The sequence below is a fragment of the Melitaea cinxia genome, chromosome 20 (genome assembly GCF_905220565.1).
Source record: "Melitaea cinxia chromosome 20, ilMelCinx1.1, whole genome shotgun sequence".
Classification (NCBI taxonomy): Eukaryota; Metazoa; Arthropoda; class Insecta; order Lepidoptera; family Nymphalidae; genus Melitaea; species Melitaea cinxia.
The window spans coordinates 13248572-13266154 of record NC_059413.1 but is presented as its reverse complement, the minus strand read 5'-3'; the positions used below and the strand labels follow the sequence as shown (position 1 = coordinate 13266154).

At 36.4% G+C, this 17583-nt stretch overlaps 1 protein-coding gene across 1 annotated transcript in view; it reads right to left on the bottom strand.

The window, feature by feature from the left end:
- The window catches only part of LOC123663370 (cholesterol transporter ABCA5-like), a 66216-nt gene that overhangs the window by 12803 nt on the left and 35830 nt on the right, over positions 1 to 17583 (bottom strand). Inside the window, 23 exon segments of the mRNA XM_045598059.1 lie at positions 2058 to 2145; positions 2444 to 2663; positions 3493 to 3609; positions 3828 to 4014; positions 4382 to 4733; positions 5028 to 5184; positions 6067 to 6165; positions 6529 to 6701; positions 6996 to 7172; positions 7544 to 7619; positions 7947 to 8114; positions 9337 to 9486; positions 9802 to 9916; positions 10272 to 10502; positions 10704 to 10836; positions 11016 to 11166; positions 11651 to 11794; positions 12303 to 12410; positions 12732 to 12810; positions 12957 to 13183; positions 13919 to 14156; positions 14504 to 14676; positions 15099 to 15278. Coding sequence (XP_045454015.1) covers positions 2058 to 2145; positions 2444 to 2663; positions 3493 to 3609; positions 3828 to 4014; positions 4382 to 4733; positions 5028 to 5184; positions 6067 to 6165; positions 6529 to 6701; positions 6996 to 7172; positions 7544 to 7619; positions 7947 to 8114; positions 9337 to 9486; positions 9802 to 9916; positions 10272 to 10502; positions 10704 to 10836; positions 11016 to 11166; positions 11651 to 11794; positions 12303 to 12410; positions 12732 to 12810; positions 12957 to 13183; positions 13919 to 14156; positions 14504 to 14676; positions 15099 to 15278 — 3743 coding nt within the window.

Here is a 17583-nt window from a genome sequence, read left to right as displayed (position 1 = left end):
TTAAAACGGGGGATGGTAGGTTGACTCACTCATCACGAAATCTCCGAAACTATAACACCTACAAACTTGAAATTTGGCAGATAGGCTCCTTATAGAGCGTAAACATCCGCTAAGAACGGATTTTACGAAACTCGATCCTTAAAGGGGTGAAACGGGGGTTGCAAGTTTGTATGAAAGTCCTATGTTTTTGAAGTAAGAGACTTGAAATTTAAAATGTATGCTCTATAGATGATGAGAAGGTGTCCAAATAATGTATCTTTAGAAATCAACTCCCTTTTGGGGTTAAAACGGGGGATGGTAGGTTGACTCACTCATCACGAAATCTCCGAAACTATAACACCTACAAACTTGAAATTTGGCAGATAGGCTCCTTATAGAGCGAAAACATCCGCTAAGAGCGGATTTTACAAAACTCGACCCCTAAAGGGGTAAAACGGGGGTTACAAGTTTGTATGAAAGTCCTATGTTTTTAAAGTAAGAGACTTGAAATTTAAAATTTATGCTTTATAGATAGTGAGAAGGTGTCCAAATAATGTATCTTTAGAAAGCAAGTGCCTTTTGGGGTTAAAACGGGGGATGGTTGATTGACTCACTCATCACGAAATTTCCTCAACTATAACAGCTGCAAACTTGAAATTTAGCTGGTAGGTTCCTTATAGAGCGTAGACATTTGCTAAGAACGGATTTTACATAACTCGACCCCTAAAGGGGTAAAACGGGGGTTGCAAGTTTGTATGAAAGTCCTATGTTTTTGAAGTAAGGGACTTGAAATTTAAAATGTATGCTCTATAGATGGTAAAAAGGTGACCAAATAATGTATCTTTAGAAATCAACTCCCTTTTAGGACTAAAACGGGGGATGGTAGGTTGACTCACTCATCACGAAATTTTCAAAATTATAACACCTACAAACTTGAAATTTGGCAGATAGGCTCCTTATAGAGCGAAAACATCCGCTAAGAGCGGATTTTACAAAACTCGACCCCTAAAGGGGTAAAACGGGGGTTGCAAGTTTGTATGAAAGTCCTATGTTTTTAAAGTAAGAGACTTGAAATTTAAAATTTATGCTTTATAGATAGTGAGAAGGTGTCCAAATAATGTATCTTTAGAAAGCAAGTGCCTTTTGGGGTTAAAACGGGGGATGGTTGATTGACTCACTCATCACGAAATTTCCTCAACTATAACAGCTGCAAACTTGAAATTTAGCTGGTAGGTTCCTTATAAAGCGTAGACATCCGCTAAGAACTGATTTTACGAAACTCGACCCTTAAGGGGATAAAACGAGGGTTGGAAGTTTGTATGAAAGTCTTATGTTTTTGAAGAAGAGACTTCAATTTTAAAATATATGATGTGTAGATGGTGAGGAGGTGTCCAAATAATGCATCATAATATATATATAAAAGAGGAAGGTCACTAACTCACTCATCACGACAACTCAAAAACCGCTGTATCCATCCAGGTTGGACAAAGATAAAATTTGGCAGGGAGGTAGATTATAGTTAGCAGACGTCCGCTAAGAACGGATTTTACGATATTCCACCGCTATGGGGGTTTAATTGGGGTTAATAGTTTGTGTGAAACATATACAGCCTGAAAATAAAACTAAAAATGTGTTGTATAGAGAGGTTTTATAAAAATAACTATTAAATTATACTAAATTGTGCCTTTTAAAAAGTTACTCAGTTTGATAAGCATTTCAAGTGACTGAAATGAAAAAATAATTTGCGTTAAACATCTTAATAGTAATGCATATATCTTCCTAACCACGCGGACGTAGTCGCGGGCAACAATTAGTGTATTATAACACAAAGTCACCAAAAGTGTATGTGATCGATTCGCTCAAAACCAACGAACGGATTTTCATGCGGTTTCACCATTGGAGAGAGGGCTCCACCATTTGCAACAGGGAGGTTTACGGAACGGCTAAGCGGATTTTGATGAGATTTTCAATTGAAGTTTGCCGGGAATACTTTATGACACACTAATTTCAACGCGGGCGAAGCCGCGGGCACAGCTAGTAGTCTATAAATACGAAAATAAAATTACGTTAGAACTTACCTATCAACATAATATATGATGGCATACGGTATGTACATAACATCTAGAAAACTGAACACTAAGTGAAGATAAAAGGCGATGTCGCTACCTGCAAAAGAAAGAATTTTTGTAACAGTTATTCAATGGCTATTTAAAAGATCATGATCAAAAACTTAATTTTTATTTTATTTCGCAATTAGCTAAGTGAAAACTAGTTTCGTATAGAAAATATCATCAAAATTCATTTTGTAAATCTATAAATGAATTTATTTAAAGTCAGTAATTACACTTATAACTATTTCTACTGATATTCAACGAAAAACACTTTTAAAAAAACCTAATGGAAGTTTTTTTTAATCTACACCGTATAATTTTATGGAAATACATACTAGAATACAACAACTCACCCCATTTAAAAGTATCTAAAACAGCAACAAGAATGAAGGGGATGACGCCGACCCAAGTGGTGATGTTGGGCATGATGCTCTGAGCGGAGTCCATCTTATCGAAGATGTAGGAGAGACACGTGTTGAACAAGATGGCAGAAGGGCTGTACAGCAGCAGCAGGCCGGAGAGCATCGTGATCGCGGAACCGTTTGTGAGGCTCGGTATGTCGTTGAGGATTACCTGAAATATGCTTGTCAAATAAACAACCGCTTTGATGTATTGCGGGTGCTACGTGCCTACGCGCCGGTGCTTTATATTTTCGATTCCCGCTTGGAATGGATATTTGTATTTGTATAATAATTTTTTTCCGGTATTTTTGTCTAGGTCCTTGAGGATTTCCCAAATGCATGGAGAAAGAGATGCCCAGCAGTGAGATGCTACAGGCTTTACAGGCTTGTAAAATTTTACCTGGATCACATTTAAGCCCTTGCAACTAACATGTACTATTTTTAGAATTTCCATTGATGGCCTTGAGTATGAAGTTATTTATTTATAATTTATAGTACACAACAAATACATTATAAACAAAGCTTACAGATGTTTTGTTTAAAATTGTGTATTGCGCATTTCTTTCAGACAACCCAATAGTTATAACACTTCTCATCTCATAAGAAATTTCCCAGCAGAACACCCATCGGACGACATGCTACAGCCCGTTACAGTAAGTTACAATGTACTATTCTAAGAGCTATAATAGCAGGCATTTATTACAATCAGCCTTACAATCGTCTCACATACATTTTTACTCATATTTTTTATACAACTCCGTCGACAAACAAGCGTACGGTTCATCTGATGTTAAGCGATTACCGTAGCTTACCAACCTTACTACCTATCCCCCCCCAGAAACTCTGGTAACCTTACTCACCACAGGAACACGACAAGATATTTTCCGCTATTCCCTCCCCTCCTACATATAAAAAAAATTCAAGCTTCAAATTGGAATCAAAGAAAATGATAGATAAGAAATGGTAACAACAAATTATAATAACATTAGTGATATACTCACGAGAACCAACACCCCGGCGCTGGTGACGATCATGATGAAGATAAGTATAGTGAAGTACGTTAAGAAGTACATGCTCATCGAGAGGCCGTTAACGCGTAACTGGTTCTTAGCTTTTATCTATAATAAATACGGAATAATAATTTAGTTATCATTTCCACAAGTTATGATTCCTCAAAACATCGATCGATCGATCGATTATAGAATAGTATACAAAGTACTTTACGTTAGATCTCATTTTTGTGACCTTTCTATGTTATATAAAAGTTACACTCTAGATCTTTATCTGGACCCACAATCTAATGAACTAATATATCTGGATTGATCTGCAATGTTACCTCTCGATCATACACGATATCAACAGCCAAAGTCACCGGGACCAGAGCAAAGATCATCCCCATAAAGATGGCGCAGACCATATTCCCCAAATTGAATTCTTCTTGCTGTTCTGTCTGCTGGAACGGATGGGTCAGGACCTCGATGGGTTTAAAACTGTCCAGCTGATCGGAGGCCGACATTAATACCCTGAAAATGTTACGATTTCGGTGAACTATCCAATAAAGTCAAAATGAATGTGTCTTTAAATACGACAGAATAATTTTTGCTAAAAGATATTTTTGTACTATATAGATTTGAAAACTCCAAAAGGGCTGCCTAATATCTAGGAAATTAAAAAAAAAAACTTTATTGGTTCCTTTACTTTTAGTTACTGATCTACTATAGAAATATAAACCTCAGTTAATTTTTTACGCCTACTTTGACTTTACGCCTAATTCGACTTTCCGAAACCAGGAAAAAAAGGAGAATGATCGTGCTATAAAATACTGTCTAATATATCAATATTTGTATTATCCAGACACAATTAAAGATAGCTATAGAAAAACCACTTTACCTGTATATGCTATTGTCCAATAAGTTTATAATAATAGGCAAGCTATGAGTATAAGTGCTATTGTAGTAGGCCATGATTTTCCCAAAGGGAACTAGGCTGTAATTTAAACTAAACGCTCCAAAGTTCTCCATGTCTAGGAGACTCGAGAAGTTTCCATCAAACTGATCTATGGGATGAGCTCCTAGTGTTTCTAATGAATCTTTAAAATCCATGATTTCTTTAAAATTGTCCTGTTCACTGTACAATGCGATTGGTGTTTTGTTGAAATAAGCGTTAGGATCCAATTTGAGCGGCTGCATACGAAAAAAGACGATTTGACGCGATTTCATGTAGAGACCTAGGGCACAGGAAACTGGAACAATTTAAATTAATAATTTATGCTTTGCGGACAATGTGTGGGAGCTACTGGCTCTATTCGTGTCATTAATTAAAGTATCTTCGGCAAGCAAAAGAAAAAAGTCCGAATAAATCCTTCTAGACCAATGCATGTATAAACTCAAAAATTACGAGTCCTATTAAAAACATAAAATCGAGAGACTTATTTTTAAAGGTTGTAAAACTGACTCATGAGAATCGATAAGTAATTAAACCTTGACTGATCTACGAAAACAAAAGTAAAATACACGAAACACATCAAATAACTCACTGATGGGCATGAAGATCATCACATAAAGCTTGTAGGGGTCCCGTATCATCCTGACGGTACGGATGTACACGAGTGCGCAGAATGTTCTCCAACACGACGGGTTTGTTTTCACCGTTTCACCCAGTACGTCCACTGATACGGGGACTTCTGGTGTTACCTAATACAAGTAGGTAGATTAGATTCAGATTACTTAAAATACTACCTTAATCAAAACTAACTCCTACAAACGCATTGTACGAGTAAGGTTATCCCCATAGCTCTCTGTTAGATTCGTCCTAGTCTTTTCTTCAGGGACTAGGGCACTAGTTTTCAAGTATCAAAAACTATTATTCTACACCAATTGTCGATTATTACATTACGTTCATTAGTTTTTGTTTACTATCTGCTCTTAAACGCCATCTTTTGGATTTTTATGAAAAAGCATCTGCATTTTTATACAACAAGCTCGGCAAACAAGTGTATGGCTCACCGGATTGTAAGCGATTACTACGGCCTTTAGACACCTGCAATACTACAAGCATCACAAGCGCTTTGGCGACCAGGCGTCAAACACATATATGTAATATATGCAAGTATTTGAAAAAATCATTTGGAAAACAAGAGTTCTACTCGTACAAGGTTAAGACTTATCTTCGTCAAAAACCTCAGATCCAGTAGATAGATGTATAACAAATTAAGTAAGAAAGTAATTACACAAATATTAAATTCCTAATTATTATTTATAATTTCCCTTTTCAACGTAACTTTTTTATCTTTAAAATTTATACATAATTTTATATGAAAAAAATATATAAAACAATAGATTACATGATATGCAAACTATAAATTACTATTAGGTACTATTAATATTAACTATTGTTGTGAAAACATAAATGATAAAAAATTATAGAAATATCATTACCAAATGTAGGACAACACTAAATAAAAAATCTTTATTTACAAATTAGTTGAATAGAACGTAAATGTGCAAATGTGAGTTACTATCGTGGAATCTTCTCGATCTGCCCGATCTCATATTTTTATCTTCTACCTTATTTACCTTAACATGCTCAATGCCGTGAGTGGTGGAATGCAACGCGTGCGATGCCGGCGGCGTAGGCAGAGATGTTGTGTTTTGTTGGTCCTTATCGTTCAATTCCTGTAAACGTTTCCGTGTTTACAGTTATTTTGTTACAAAATATTTAAAAAATGTAAAGGTTAAAAGGTAAAGGTAAAGAATTAGCGACCTGCGGAATTCTGCAAAGTAATGGATCGTCAATTATTGCTCGACTGTAGTTCCTTCTTACTTATACGACTAGAACATATAATTTAATATTTTGCAAATATGCTCTTTTGTAAGATTGTTATTTCCTTATAATTTTTATTACTTTTAATTTTATCCTGGATAAGGATACTAGAGTAAACGAAAATCGTAGCATATTTTTTGTGCATAAAAAGGAAAAACATAATGTGCATCATCATTATAACATCAATCAACTGATCTAAAATGACATCAAAATACCTGGTAGCTTAAGGTCTTGCTCTGCAGCGAAAGACTGCGTGATAGAGCGCGCGCGCGAACTAGTTTCACCGACGACACGCCCTCCACCGCCTCCGTCTCCTCCGCGTTTTCTCCTTCCAAGCTGAGGAACACCTCCTCCAACGTTGTCATCGATACCCCGTAGCTTGTTATACCTTCGAATGTTGTTGCAGAAATGAAGATATTAACACACATCGAAGAGTATTTTAACTCGTTTTACTCAAGACATTTGCTATTTTTAACCTTCGAAGCAAAAAATGGGCGTTGATAACTTAATGCCAATGTCTGTCTGCGTGTCTGAAGAACCAATTTTTGGTACAGTTTTTTCACGAGTTTTGTTGCGGTGGTTTGGTAATTTCTAACATTAATATTTGGCACTTTTCCCAAATGATCTAATTATCGATAATCAATGCAACTGTATTAACATTAAGGGAAGTAGTGTGACTCACCGAGGCGGTTGGTCTTGTCGCGTATCTCGAGCTCGATGGCGTGGAAGAGTGGCGGGAACAGGTGCACGGCGTAGTGCGGCAGGATGTAGGACAGCTCGCGGCCGTGGCGCCGCGCCTTCTCCGCGCGCGGCACGTGCCCGCGCACCAGCCGCGTGATCTGGTGCTCGCGGCACGCGCCTGCGCAACGACACGCGTGTGTGACAATGTAACGGGAACACCACTGGGAACCACTGGGGGGGGGTGAACTATGGCGTATGGCACGCGCCTGCGCAAGGTGACACGCATCATGTGACAATGTAACGGGACGACACCACTGGGAACCACTGGACGGGGGGGATGAACTATGGCGTTTGGCACGCGCCTGCGCAAGGGGACACGCGTCATGTGACAATGTAACGGGACGACACCACTGGGAATCACTGGGGGGGTGAACTATGGCATTTGGCACGTGTCTGTCACACGCAGCGTCAAGTGACAAGTGTAATGTAACGATGCCACTCATGTCAGGATATTGTACAAAAATATAGGTTTAATATAATATTACTTACCATCTAAAACTAACGTTAAATGATATCCTATTCCAAACTTGTTTTTCAAAAACAATGACGTTCCAGCGCACCGCACCTGCGAATAATAAATGACTTTCATTATAACCAGAGTTGATTTATAAAAATAAACCAAGGAGAATGCCTTCATTCCTATTAGGAAAAAATATTTTAAACTACTTATTGTATTTACGTAACTTCATTTGTGGAGAAAGGGGTGTATGCCCAGCAGTGAGATGTTACAGGAGTCAGTCGTGTAACTCAAATTACCTTGTAGGATGTGACATTCTCCTCTCAATATATTCTTTAACCATCAACAAAAAGTAAACGTAAACTTTGTATTCATCAGCCAGGTGTAGCACTGCGACACCGTTACACCAGTCTAATAAGTGTTACACGAGCTCACCCGTCCCTTGCTGATGACGGCCTTCCTGTCACCCAGGATGTCGGCCTCGTCCATGAAGTGCGTGGTGAGCAGCAGCACGCGGCCGCGGCGCGCGCGCTGCAGGATGCGCCACGTCTGGCGCCGCGATACTGGGTCCACGCCCGCTGTCGGCTCGTCCAGGATTATTATCTGAAGCGATACACTAGAGCTAGAAATACCCCAGAAATGGATCATTTTTTGAAACAACAGTCTTAGCTGAGGTAGAGCACAGCAGGCAATTTCCTGCTCAAACTCTGGAGAAATCCGACTAGGGAAGTATGGATCTTCCAGAATATCTTTTGGTAAGTAAGATGACCTGAAGAGTGCTCCTGGGAGAGTCGGAGGAAGGGCCGGCAACACGCTTGTGATGCTTTTGGTATTGCAAGCCTCTATAAGCTACGGTAATATCGCTTGCCATTAGGTGAGCCGTACGCTTATTAGACGAACTAGTGTGTATGAAAAAAAAACTGATTAACCGGACAAAGTTGTTGAGGTCATAGTACAGTCCTTACTGGGAATAGATGGTTCAGTGCAATCACTTATACATCACAGTTCAATTTTAGGTAACTTTTATTTTTATTACTAGGTGGTGGGTTTGATACTATAGGCTTTCTAGTAGTAAGTAATGGTGGCTGCTGTAATCTGTGGATGCCAACAACACTAGGAACGCCGAAAGCACGTTACCAAACCAAACGCCGCTCCTCTGAAACTCTGCCAACCTTACTAACAACATGAACCCAACACTATTTGAAAATAGTATTATTTGGCTTTGATCTTTTTTAAGGTACCTTCCTAAGTAAAGCTGCTAAAAGTTTTGAGCAAGATATTTCTGATTATACTATATCACAATTAAAAGTTGTCTGTATTCCTAATTATATCTGATCTGCAATTTAATGTTTTTTTAATGAGAAATTGCCGAAGACGGGCAGCAGCGTCTTCGGTGCGACAAAGCTAGCCCCACGGTCACCAACCTGCCAACCCAGCGTGGTGACTATGGGCAAAACACATAAGCGAACTTTATTTTTGGTGCGAACACAAGTTCTGGAGGCTTATGTCCAGCAGTGGACTGCAATAGGCTAAAATACGCTTTAGCCAGTAATATACCACTACTGGGCATAGGCCTCTTTCCTCATGTAGGAGAAGGATCAGAGTTGGCGGATATATTCCCTACTATGAGTAACGATCGCTATCATGTATACATGATAACAACTGGGACCGGCGGATTAATGTGCTCTCCGAGGCACGGTAGGCTAAAATGATAATGAGAAATTTCTTAATTGACTGAAATCTTACTAATTCTAGTCTGATTTTAGATACAATTTGTAATGACATAGATGGAAAAAATTTGAAATTAAATATAAGGCTGACTTACTTTTGGGTCACCTATAAACGCGATAGCTATACTAAGTTTCCTCTTTTGTCCACCAGAGAGGTGTTTCGAGAACATTGCCGCTTGCTCCAGGAGTCCGACTTCTGACATCGCCTTGTGGACTTCATCAGGTATTCTTCGTCGTGGTATGCCCTGAAAAATTATTTTTATGAAAGAAGTTATTTACAAAAAAGAAATATTACATTTGGTATTTTATAGTTTAGAAATTAATCATATACCGCAAATATATTACTTTGTTATTATTTTTTCAACAACAACTAACAATTCCTTATTCTTTTCCTTTCCTTTTAACTGGACATATCATTAAGACAAATTAATCGTAAAAAGAGTCAACATTCAGAATTAAAGTTTATTCAAAACCCAAAATAGTGTATACCAAAAATTTTACAGATCAGAAGCAAAAAGGACATACATTCACATGCAAATTTTATTTAGTATTTTTCAAACCTTAACAGCAGCAAAGAACTGCAAATGTTCTTTTACGGAGAGCAAGTCGAACAGGACGTCCTGCTGCGGACACACGCCGATCATCTGACGGATCTCGTGCATGTCGTTTGGATCTCTAAAATCAATTTTTACTTCATGATTTCATGATTAGTTCAAATCGCTTGCACTGCTCAATTACCAAATTCTGCGGACACCTGCCAATCTTCTGATGGATTTCGGACATATTCGTATCTCTAAAATCAATTTTTCTTCAAGATGCGGCAAATTTTGTCCTCATTTAAAGTTTAATCAATTCTATTAGTAATCGATTAAAATTGCCTAGCACTGCTATTATAAAAAATTAATTTATAAGAAGTTTTAAGAAAATTAATATCTTAAGAAAATCTGACATGGCGATCAACAACTATTTACCTAGGGGCACCATAGCAATGCTACATTCAAAATCTGGTTTGATACTAAATGTTTCTTACCTTACATCTAAACCATATACATAAGCAGTTCCTGCAGTTGGAGCAGTAAGACCAGTAAGGATATTAAAAAGGGTAGATTTCCCAGCGCCGTTATGTCCAAGAACTGCAGTGATCTGTCCTTCATATATACTCAGGTCGATACCATCAATAGCTTTCACTTCTGGCCTCCGACAATGCCGGAAACTCTTTTGCAGACCTACGATCCTGATCGCCTCTTTGTCTTGTAATTCTCTGCAACATCACAAACTACTAAGCGACCTCGTTGTGAAACTTTTTACATTACAAAAAATAAGTTTTATTCTTCAAAAATTTTGTATTTAGTTTACAGCTCAGTCTGTTAAATTGAGCAGCAAGTATGAAAGTAGTGGTTGAAAATAAAGGTTGGATATAGCATCGAGGTGATGATAGTAGTGTGGTAAAATGGCACAGTACTTGGGCACGGGTTCGACGTCCTTGTTGTTAACGTCTCCGTTGGAGTGAAGGTGATCGCACACGCGCGCTCGCCTTCCAAACCAGAATGATGGTAGCAAGCAGAACCACGGCTTCTGCTTGATGCCGTACTCACCTGCGAAACATCGAAACGTCGAAGTGATAAACATTCTAGTAGAACCTTATATAAGACTAAGTCTTCAGTCAGATCAAATTATTAATTAATATGTTCAAATATATATTAGTCTCTAAAATCTTAAGAACATTTACCATGAATACGACATAAATATTGCTATCCACTGCTAGTACACTTACTAGGTACTACAGCATCCAGCCAATATGCAGCGAGGCCATAAAGAACTGTATCCACTGCCATCATGATAAGACTGCCTCCAAATGGCACCCCCGGTCCACTCCAAAGATTGTCCCAGGTCACTCCCACTCCCGCCATGTCTAACACTAGTGCCTAAACCAGGATAAAATAGAAGTACTATAAAATATATTATACACTGCAATAAGCTTTCCATGTCGTTTCCATGTTGTTCCAAAAGATTTTATTCTTCTTTTAAGAAGACTTTGCCATCAAAATCAAGATCAAAATCAAAAATTATTATACTTCAAACAAATAAGCTTCAAAAGCAATTTCGAATCGTCATTTTACAAATTAAAATTATATTTATGTTAATTACTTATAGTTTAAAACTAAGCTACCACCAATTCTTTTTAGAAGAGTCGGCAAGAAACTCCGCAGTTACTCTTTTAAAACAAATCTGTCTTCATCCCAGTCTACGAACTTTGAAATATTACGTTTAATCACGACTTTCTTAATAGTTGAGCACAAAACAATTGCGCTTAGGAGAGATTGGCAAATTATATCAAAGAAAAAAATTAAAGTATTTTTTATCAAACAAGAAATATTATAGAAAATAAATTGTCAGATATGATCTTACCTTGTCCATAGCAAGAGCATAACAACTGGAACTGATAAGAGAGACGAACCAAAAGGCAAGAGAGTCAGCGTTGGAGACAAAAACCTGGATGAAGTACAGAGCGCTCATCAGGTTCACGGCGAAGCTACCCAAGATTCCAGCAGTCTAGAAGTTAAAGAGAAGTTTGTATACTTAACAACAGTACATTTTTGTATTTGCTAGGAAGACTAGTTGAATTACTTTGGTTTCCGACAACTGTTATTAAGTTTTAATCTCGAATATTTATTATCATATGGATCATATGGACAATTTTTGTGTGACCTATTTCGTTGTTGAAGATATCCTAAGTATTTTAAGAACACCTGTAAAAAAGGGCAATTATCTAAATACCGATTTTTATTTTATTAATGTTTTATTTATATTTTGTAAGACCTATGAGGGTGAAATCGTTAGACTGACGAAACCCTCCATAAATAATAAAGAAAAAAAAATGTTTTATTTGTTGTTGTACATCCAGTTGATGTTGACTTATGACTAATTATATAAAATATTCCGAATTCAAGATATAAATGGTCTTTGGCTTGTGATACTCTTGATGTTTGAAGTGTCAACAGGTTACTTGCTTCGCTTGTTTGCCACCTTTGTGATAAAAAAGAAAATAAAAAAGACTCACCCTAGCTTTGTCGAAGAAAGGCGTGAGCATAAACGCGAAGGTTATGATTGTAAATCCAAACAGAAGCATCAACAGGAAAATCAAGATGTAAGACGAATGTTGGAAAACCTGAAAATTATAATTAATCAATAAAAGTTTTCAAACTTTACACAATATCCAGAACTTTAAACGGCCTATATTTTAGTCGAATGCTATTGAAAATGATATGTATGAAAATGATATATATGAAATTTTGATATATTTTAATATTTTTTTATCGATGATAGTTTTTTTATGAAACTTTTTAAATTTTATATGCATTCAAATTTGAGTTTACGAATGCAGCATATCTGCTTACTTTCCATTTACCGTATAAGTTCTACGAGCAAATATTGTATTGCCTATATACGAGTAGGTCTCATTAGATATAAGGTATAAGGATTGACTTACCTTTAACGTAAAGAGTAAAACAGTACTGACAAGGGAGAGGATTGTAACGAAAACAGCATATATCAAAAACCACGATCCCCTGAAAATAATCATTAATTTTAATTAACTACTATAAATATGCAATATTTGTGTGATGATATAAAAATCTTAATCAATTATATAGAAAGTTAATAAACATGCAGATATTATAATTTAGCTACTTTGCCTTTAGTGAAGTATTCTTACCAGTAAACACTATCCTTCAATCCCATGATCCTCATCCCCTCCCGTATTTTCTTTTCCTTCTCCCCCACCACAAACATCAGGAGGTAGGTGATGAACTGTGAGAGCGTCATCACCATATACATTGGCATGATCACTCTGAATATCACCAGCCAATCGCCTGTGTGCTGACGTTTGGGAAATTGTCGTAAGTCTACTCGAGGTGGGAAGAAACGTGTCCCTGTGTCCATCTGAGGAAAACCAAGGAGTAATTTTATTTATTGTAATATAATATTTTTTTATCAGATAATCGTAAGCTTCTATTGGAGAGCTTATTTTAAATTTAAACATTTGTGTTAGATATTGATGTGTATATAGGATGACTCCTAACTGCGTTTCTTCAACTGGGGGTACTGTAGGTGTTATATATCACGCTATGTGTAGAAAAACTTTCGTAGACCTGTTTTAAATTTGACTTAATTTTAATACACGAGCTACTCTGGCGACGTACTTTTCCATAACCGTCTAATGCTTTTTTTGGTAGCCCTAAGAAAGGTCAATAAAATTGAATATTAATACTGAGTGGCGGATACAACTAAAGAACCGCGTATGGAAATAAATTCTTTTTCTCGTAGAATGTTTATTCATTGTAATTTATAGCTGTACTTACGCGATCACGAAAGGTATCATGCAGAACGAATCTATCAAAGTAGCTCGTCAATTTAAACAAAGACAAATTTTAATATAGGCTAAAAATTTTTTTCACGTGAACCGCCGTACGGAACCATTTAAAGGAACGCAGTTAGGAGTCGAACACCTTCTTGTATATTATACGCAAATCTTGTAGACGTATTTTGATGTTCAAAAATTATTGCAAAAGAAAAGATATTTCTAAACCTTTTATTATTCACGAAAAAGAAAAGAAATACATAGTTGCCACATAAAATTAAAATTGAATACAAAAGAAAATGCCAACACTGACTTACTTTGATTTTAACATAATCAATCAAAGTCTGCAGCGCCAAAAAACCTGTGTAGTAATACTGGAGAACAGGACATGTGTCTTCTCTGTGCATTTCCGACAAAGGTATCAGTTGCCCTCTCGACCAGTCCGAGGACCAGTCCTTGAAGCCAGTCCTCTCTCGACATTTAGCTGGTGATGTCGTAAGAGTTCGTGTGGAAGGCGTTCCTCCGTCGCGGGAGGGATTCGTGCGTATTGTGTATCTGAAAAGATTAAAATATAAATTAATTATGTTTAGAACATATATCTAAAATATATTTAAATTTTTATTGATTTAAAATTTTAAAAAATGTCCGCATGACCTAAACCTATATGCAAAATTGATCAGTTAATTCTACGAGTCGAGTATAGAACTGAGTCTTTAATACTATTTAACGGTATGTTTAAAATATTGAAACCAAAAGATACAAACATTACGAATATTAGAAATCTGAAACATTTTAAAACAAAGTACTTCACTCCTATGAATATCCCTCTATTATAAAAATTAGGAACTTTATTTTACACTGCCTGTAACAGAACACCGAAAGAGAAGCCATCAAAGCATTACCTGAGTGGTTCGCCATAAGCACCAGGATCAGTATGGAAAATAACTGCGAGAGGAAAATGTTTTGCGTCATTGTGATAAGCGTCGTTTAGCTCAGTCGTGTTGTTATATTTGATCCAATTGATTGGGTGTTGGTTGGACTCGATGAGCATTGAGTTGATATCGTCTAGAAAACCCTGTGAAGTAACAACACAATACTAACAACATAATACTAAGACTTATTTTACAAGGGACAGAGTGATACACTTATAAAAGTATTAAAAATATTTAACAGTAAAAAATATATGTCTAATTGTGTTTGCTCTATTTTTGCGCATGCACGCATTAAGCCTGTAACTCCCCACTGCTGGACATATGCCTCTTTCTCCATCTAGGAGAAGAATTGGAGCTCAATCCACCATGCTGCTCCACTGCAGGTCGGCGGATTGATTTAATTTCGCTATTCACTTTTGAAATGACTTTTGACATGAATATCAAATTAGCAATTTATTTTATGCAAATACTCATAAACGGGATATATGTATATTTTAATATCGGGCTAAAATTGTTTTGGCTTGGTCTAATTTCTATGTGTTACTGATAATTTTGGAATACTTACCAGTGTTCCATTAGCGTTTTCCCAATCGGCCACCACAGCGACGGAATGGTTCTCGGATATGGCATCGTGGTGGATCCTCAGTAGCCTACCCGGTTTACTGACTTCAGGAAAGTTTGGATTCGGCATCAGCATCTTGAGGAATATCAGCACGCCCAGAGAGTATAACGGAACGAGAACTTCCTGAAACAATCGATGGTTCGAAAAACGAAGGTATTGTTAAAGAAAGTAATCCCGAGGATTTTAAAATATTTAGAAATGCCTTTGTCATGGGTATAGTTAGGGATCGATAGAGATAAAACTGGATAATCTTTGAAACTAATCCTAAAACGGTTACGAGTGTAAAAGATTAAATTACAAGATGATACAAAAAAAGGAATTAAGAACGAAATTCAATTAAGAACAAAAGTCAATAAATCACTGTACTTAATTCAATTAGTGTTGTTCCCCATTTCTGACGGAAATTTGTAAATACGGTCATAACTGCTCCAAAGTGTTAGAAATATATTACAGTGCTATTTCAAAGTCGATTCAGCCTGTAAGATCCATCTGCTGAGCATGAACCTTTTTCTCCATAAGGAAAGGAGTTTTTCAAAGATGAAGATAATTAGGGAAAATTTAGATACTATTCTAGCCGTCTTCTAACGTTTGCTCAGTAGTATTTATGACAATAGTAATTTGTCAAAATGTTTTAGTTTCATTAGATTTTATTATCAGAAGTTTTAATTAGTTGTTAGCCTTTATCACTAGATAAAATTATTGATAAGCCAATTACCATTAGTATGCCACATTATCAAGCATTGCCATAATAAACTAACCCGTTAACACAGTTTGCTGTAACTCTGCTGTCTGCTCCAGAATTGTGTTTTTAATTTTTGTCCTAAGTTATATTATTTATATATACGTTTGGCAAAATATATTTTGCCTTCGGCTTTTAATCCAAATAAAGACATTAAATCACCTTACTGTCTAACTTACCTTAGAGTTCGACAAACGCGTGTGTACATGTAAACATTTTTTATCACTGTTATATGCTCGTAAGAACGGTATGGCTCAGTATTGTTCTTGCGAGTTTTATGTTATCTTCTTTAAGTACATCTTAGTAAATTTATTCAAGGGGTCTTATGTTCAAGAACTGGTAGCCGAGTAAATATATATTAAACTAGATTATAGCTACGGTTTTTTCTGCATATTAATTTGATATAGTTAGTATTTATAAACATTACACGGACATGAGAGCCAAAGATCTAACACAAAACGATGCAAAAGATCGCGCAAAGTGATCCAACCCTGGCAATACAAGCTGGGACTAATAATGCCAAGCAGAAGAAGAAAAAGAAGTATTAATAAACATTACAAAGATTATCGACTTCTAAAAATATACTATATTTTTTTATTTGTACAATTATTTAATTTTTATTAGAAACCCTGTACAAAATAAATATTGTTTAATGATTAGTGAATGACCAAAAATAGTAAAATAGAAAATGAGCATTTGCAGTGTAAAGGAAATACGTGTACTTTTCCACACGCCGCGCCTCCTTTGCGACTTATATATAAATTACGCGTCACGTTGTTTGTCCGCGATGAACTCCTAAACTACTTAACCGATTTTAATCAAATTGGCACACCGTTTGCATTTTGATCCAATTTGAAAGATATGATATATTTTATTTCGATATATATAATTATTATATTCAAGAAAAAAATAAGGTGGTACGAAGTTCGCCATGTCGGCTAGTAATAAATATAAATTATTTTTTTTATACAAATCTTATACTGACAATGACGAACACAAAAAGAAATATCCAATTTGATGTAATCGTTCAAAAGATGCTCCCACATACGTCTCGAATCATTTATATTTATAATGATAGCAAAAAATAATAGATAGATAACCAGAATTTGCTTATGATTTTACAAATATAGTAAATCACGCCGGATAATTTATGAAGCTACAAGTCGCTAGAGATGTAACCGTAAACGAGGATGAAACTGAACATGAACTAATTCCCATATACGTATTTCGCACTCAAAAAATATTGCCCATAAATCACAGAGCTGTTTGAACGCGTTTGGTTTTTTATATCCATCGTCTGAAATAAAAACGACGCGAGCGTTGGTAATGGATTTTACAATGTCTACTTTAAATTACCAATGATACCACTTGCTATACAGTGATACTAAATACATAATTTCGTTTTTTATTTTTGACGTGATAACGTCTTATAAATCGATGAACACCGGCTGCACGAACGAAAAAATGTCACGTTCCGCCTCTGAGCCTGAGCGTGCAAGCGAGAGCGCGGAACGAGCGATAGAGAGGCACAATCGGCCCACGCGTTGGTTAGTGAGACATTAATCTCTCTTCTCGCGTGGCGTCAGAGCTAGCAGTTCGAAATAATCCAGTGAATTATTTCATTCAATTCAATTCATAAAAGTATGCAATTTGTCAAAAGTATGCAATGTTTCTTTATTACGTTATCAC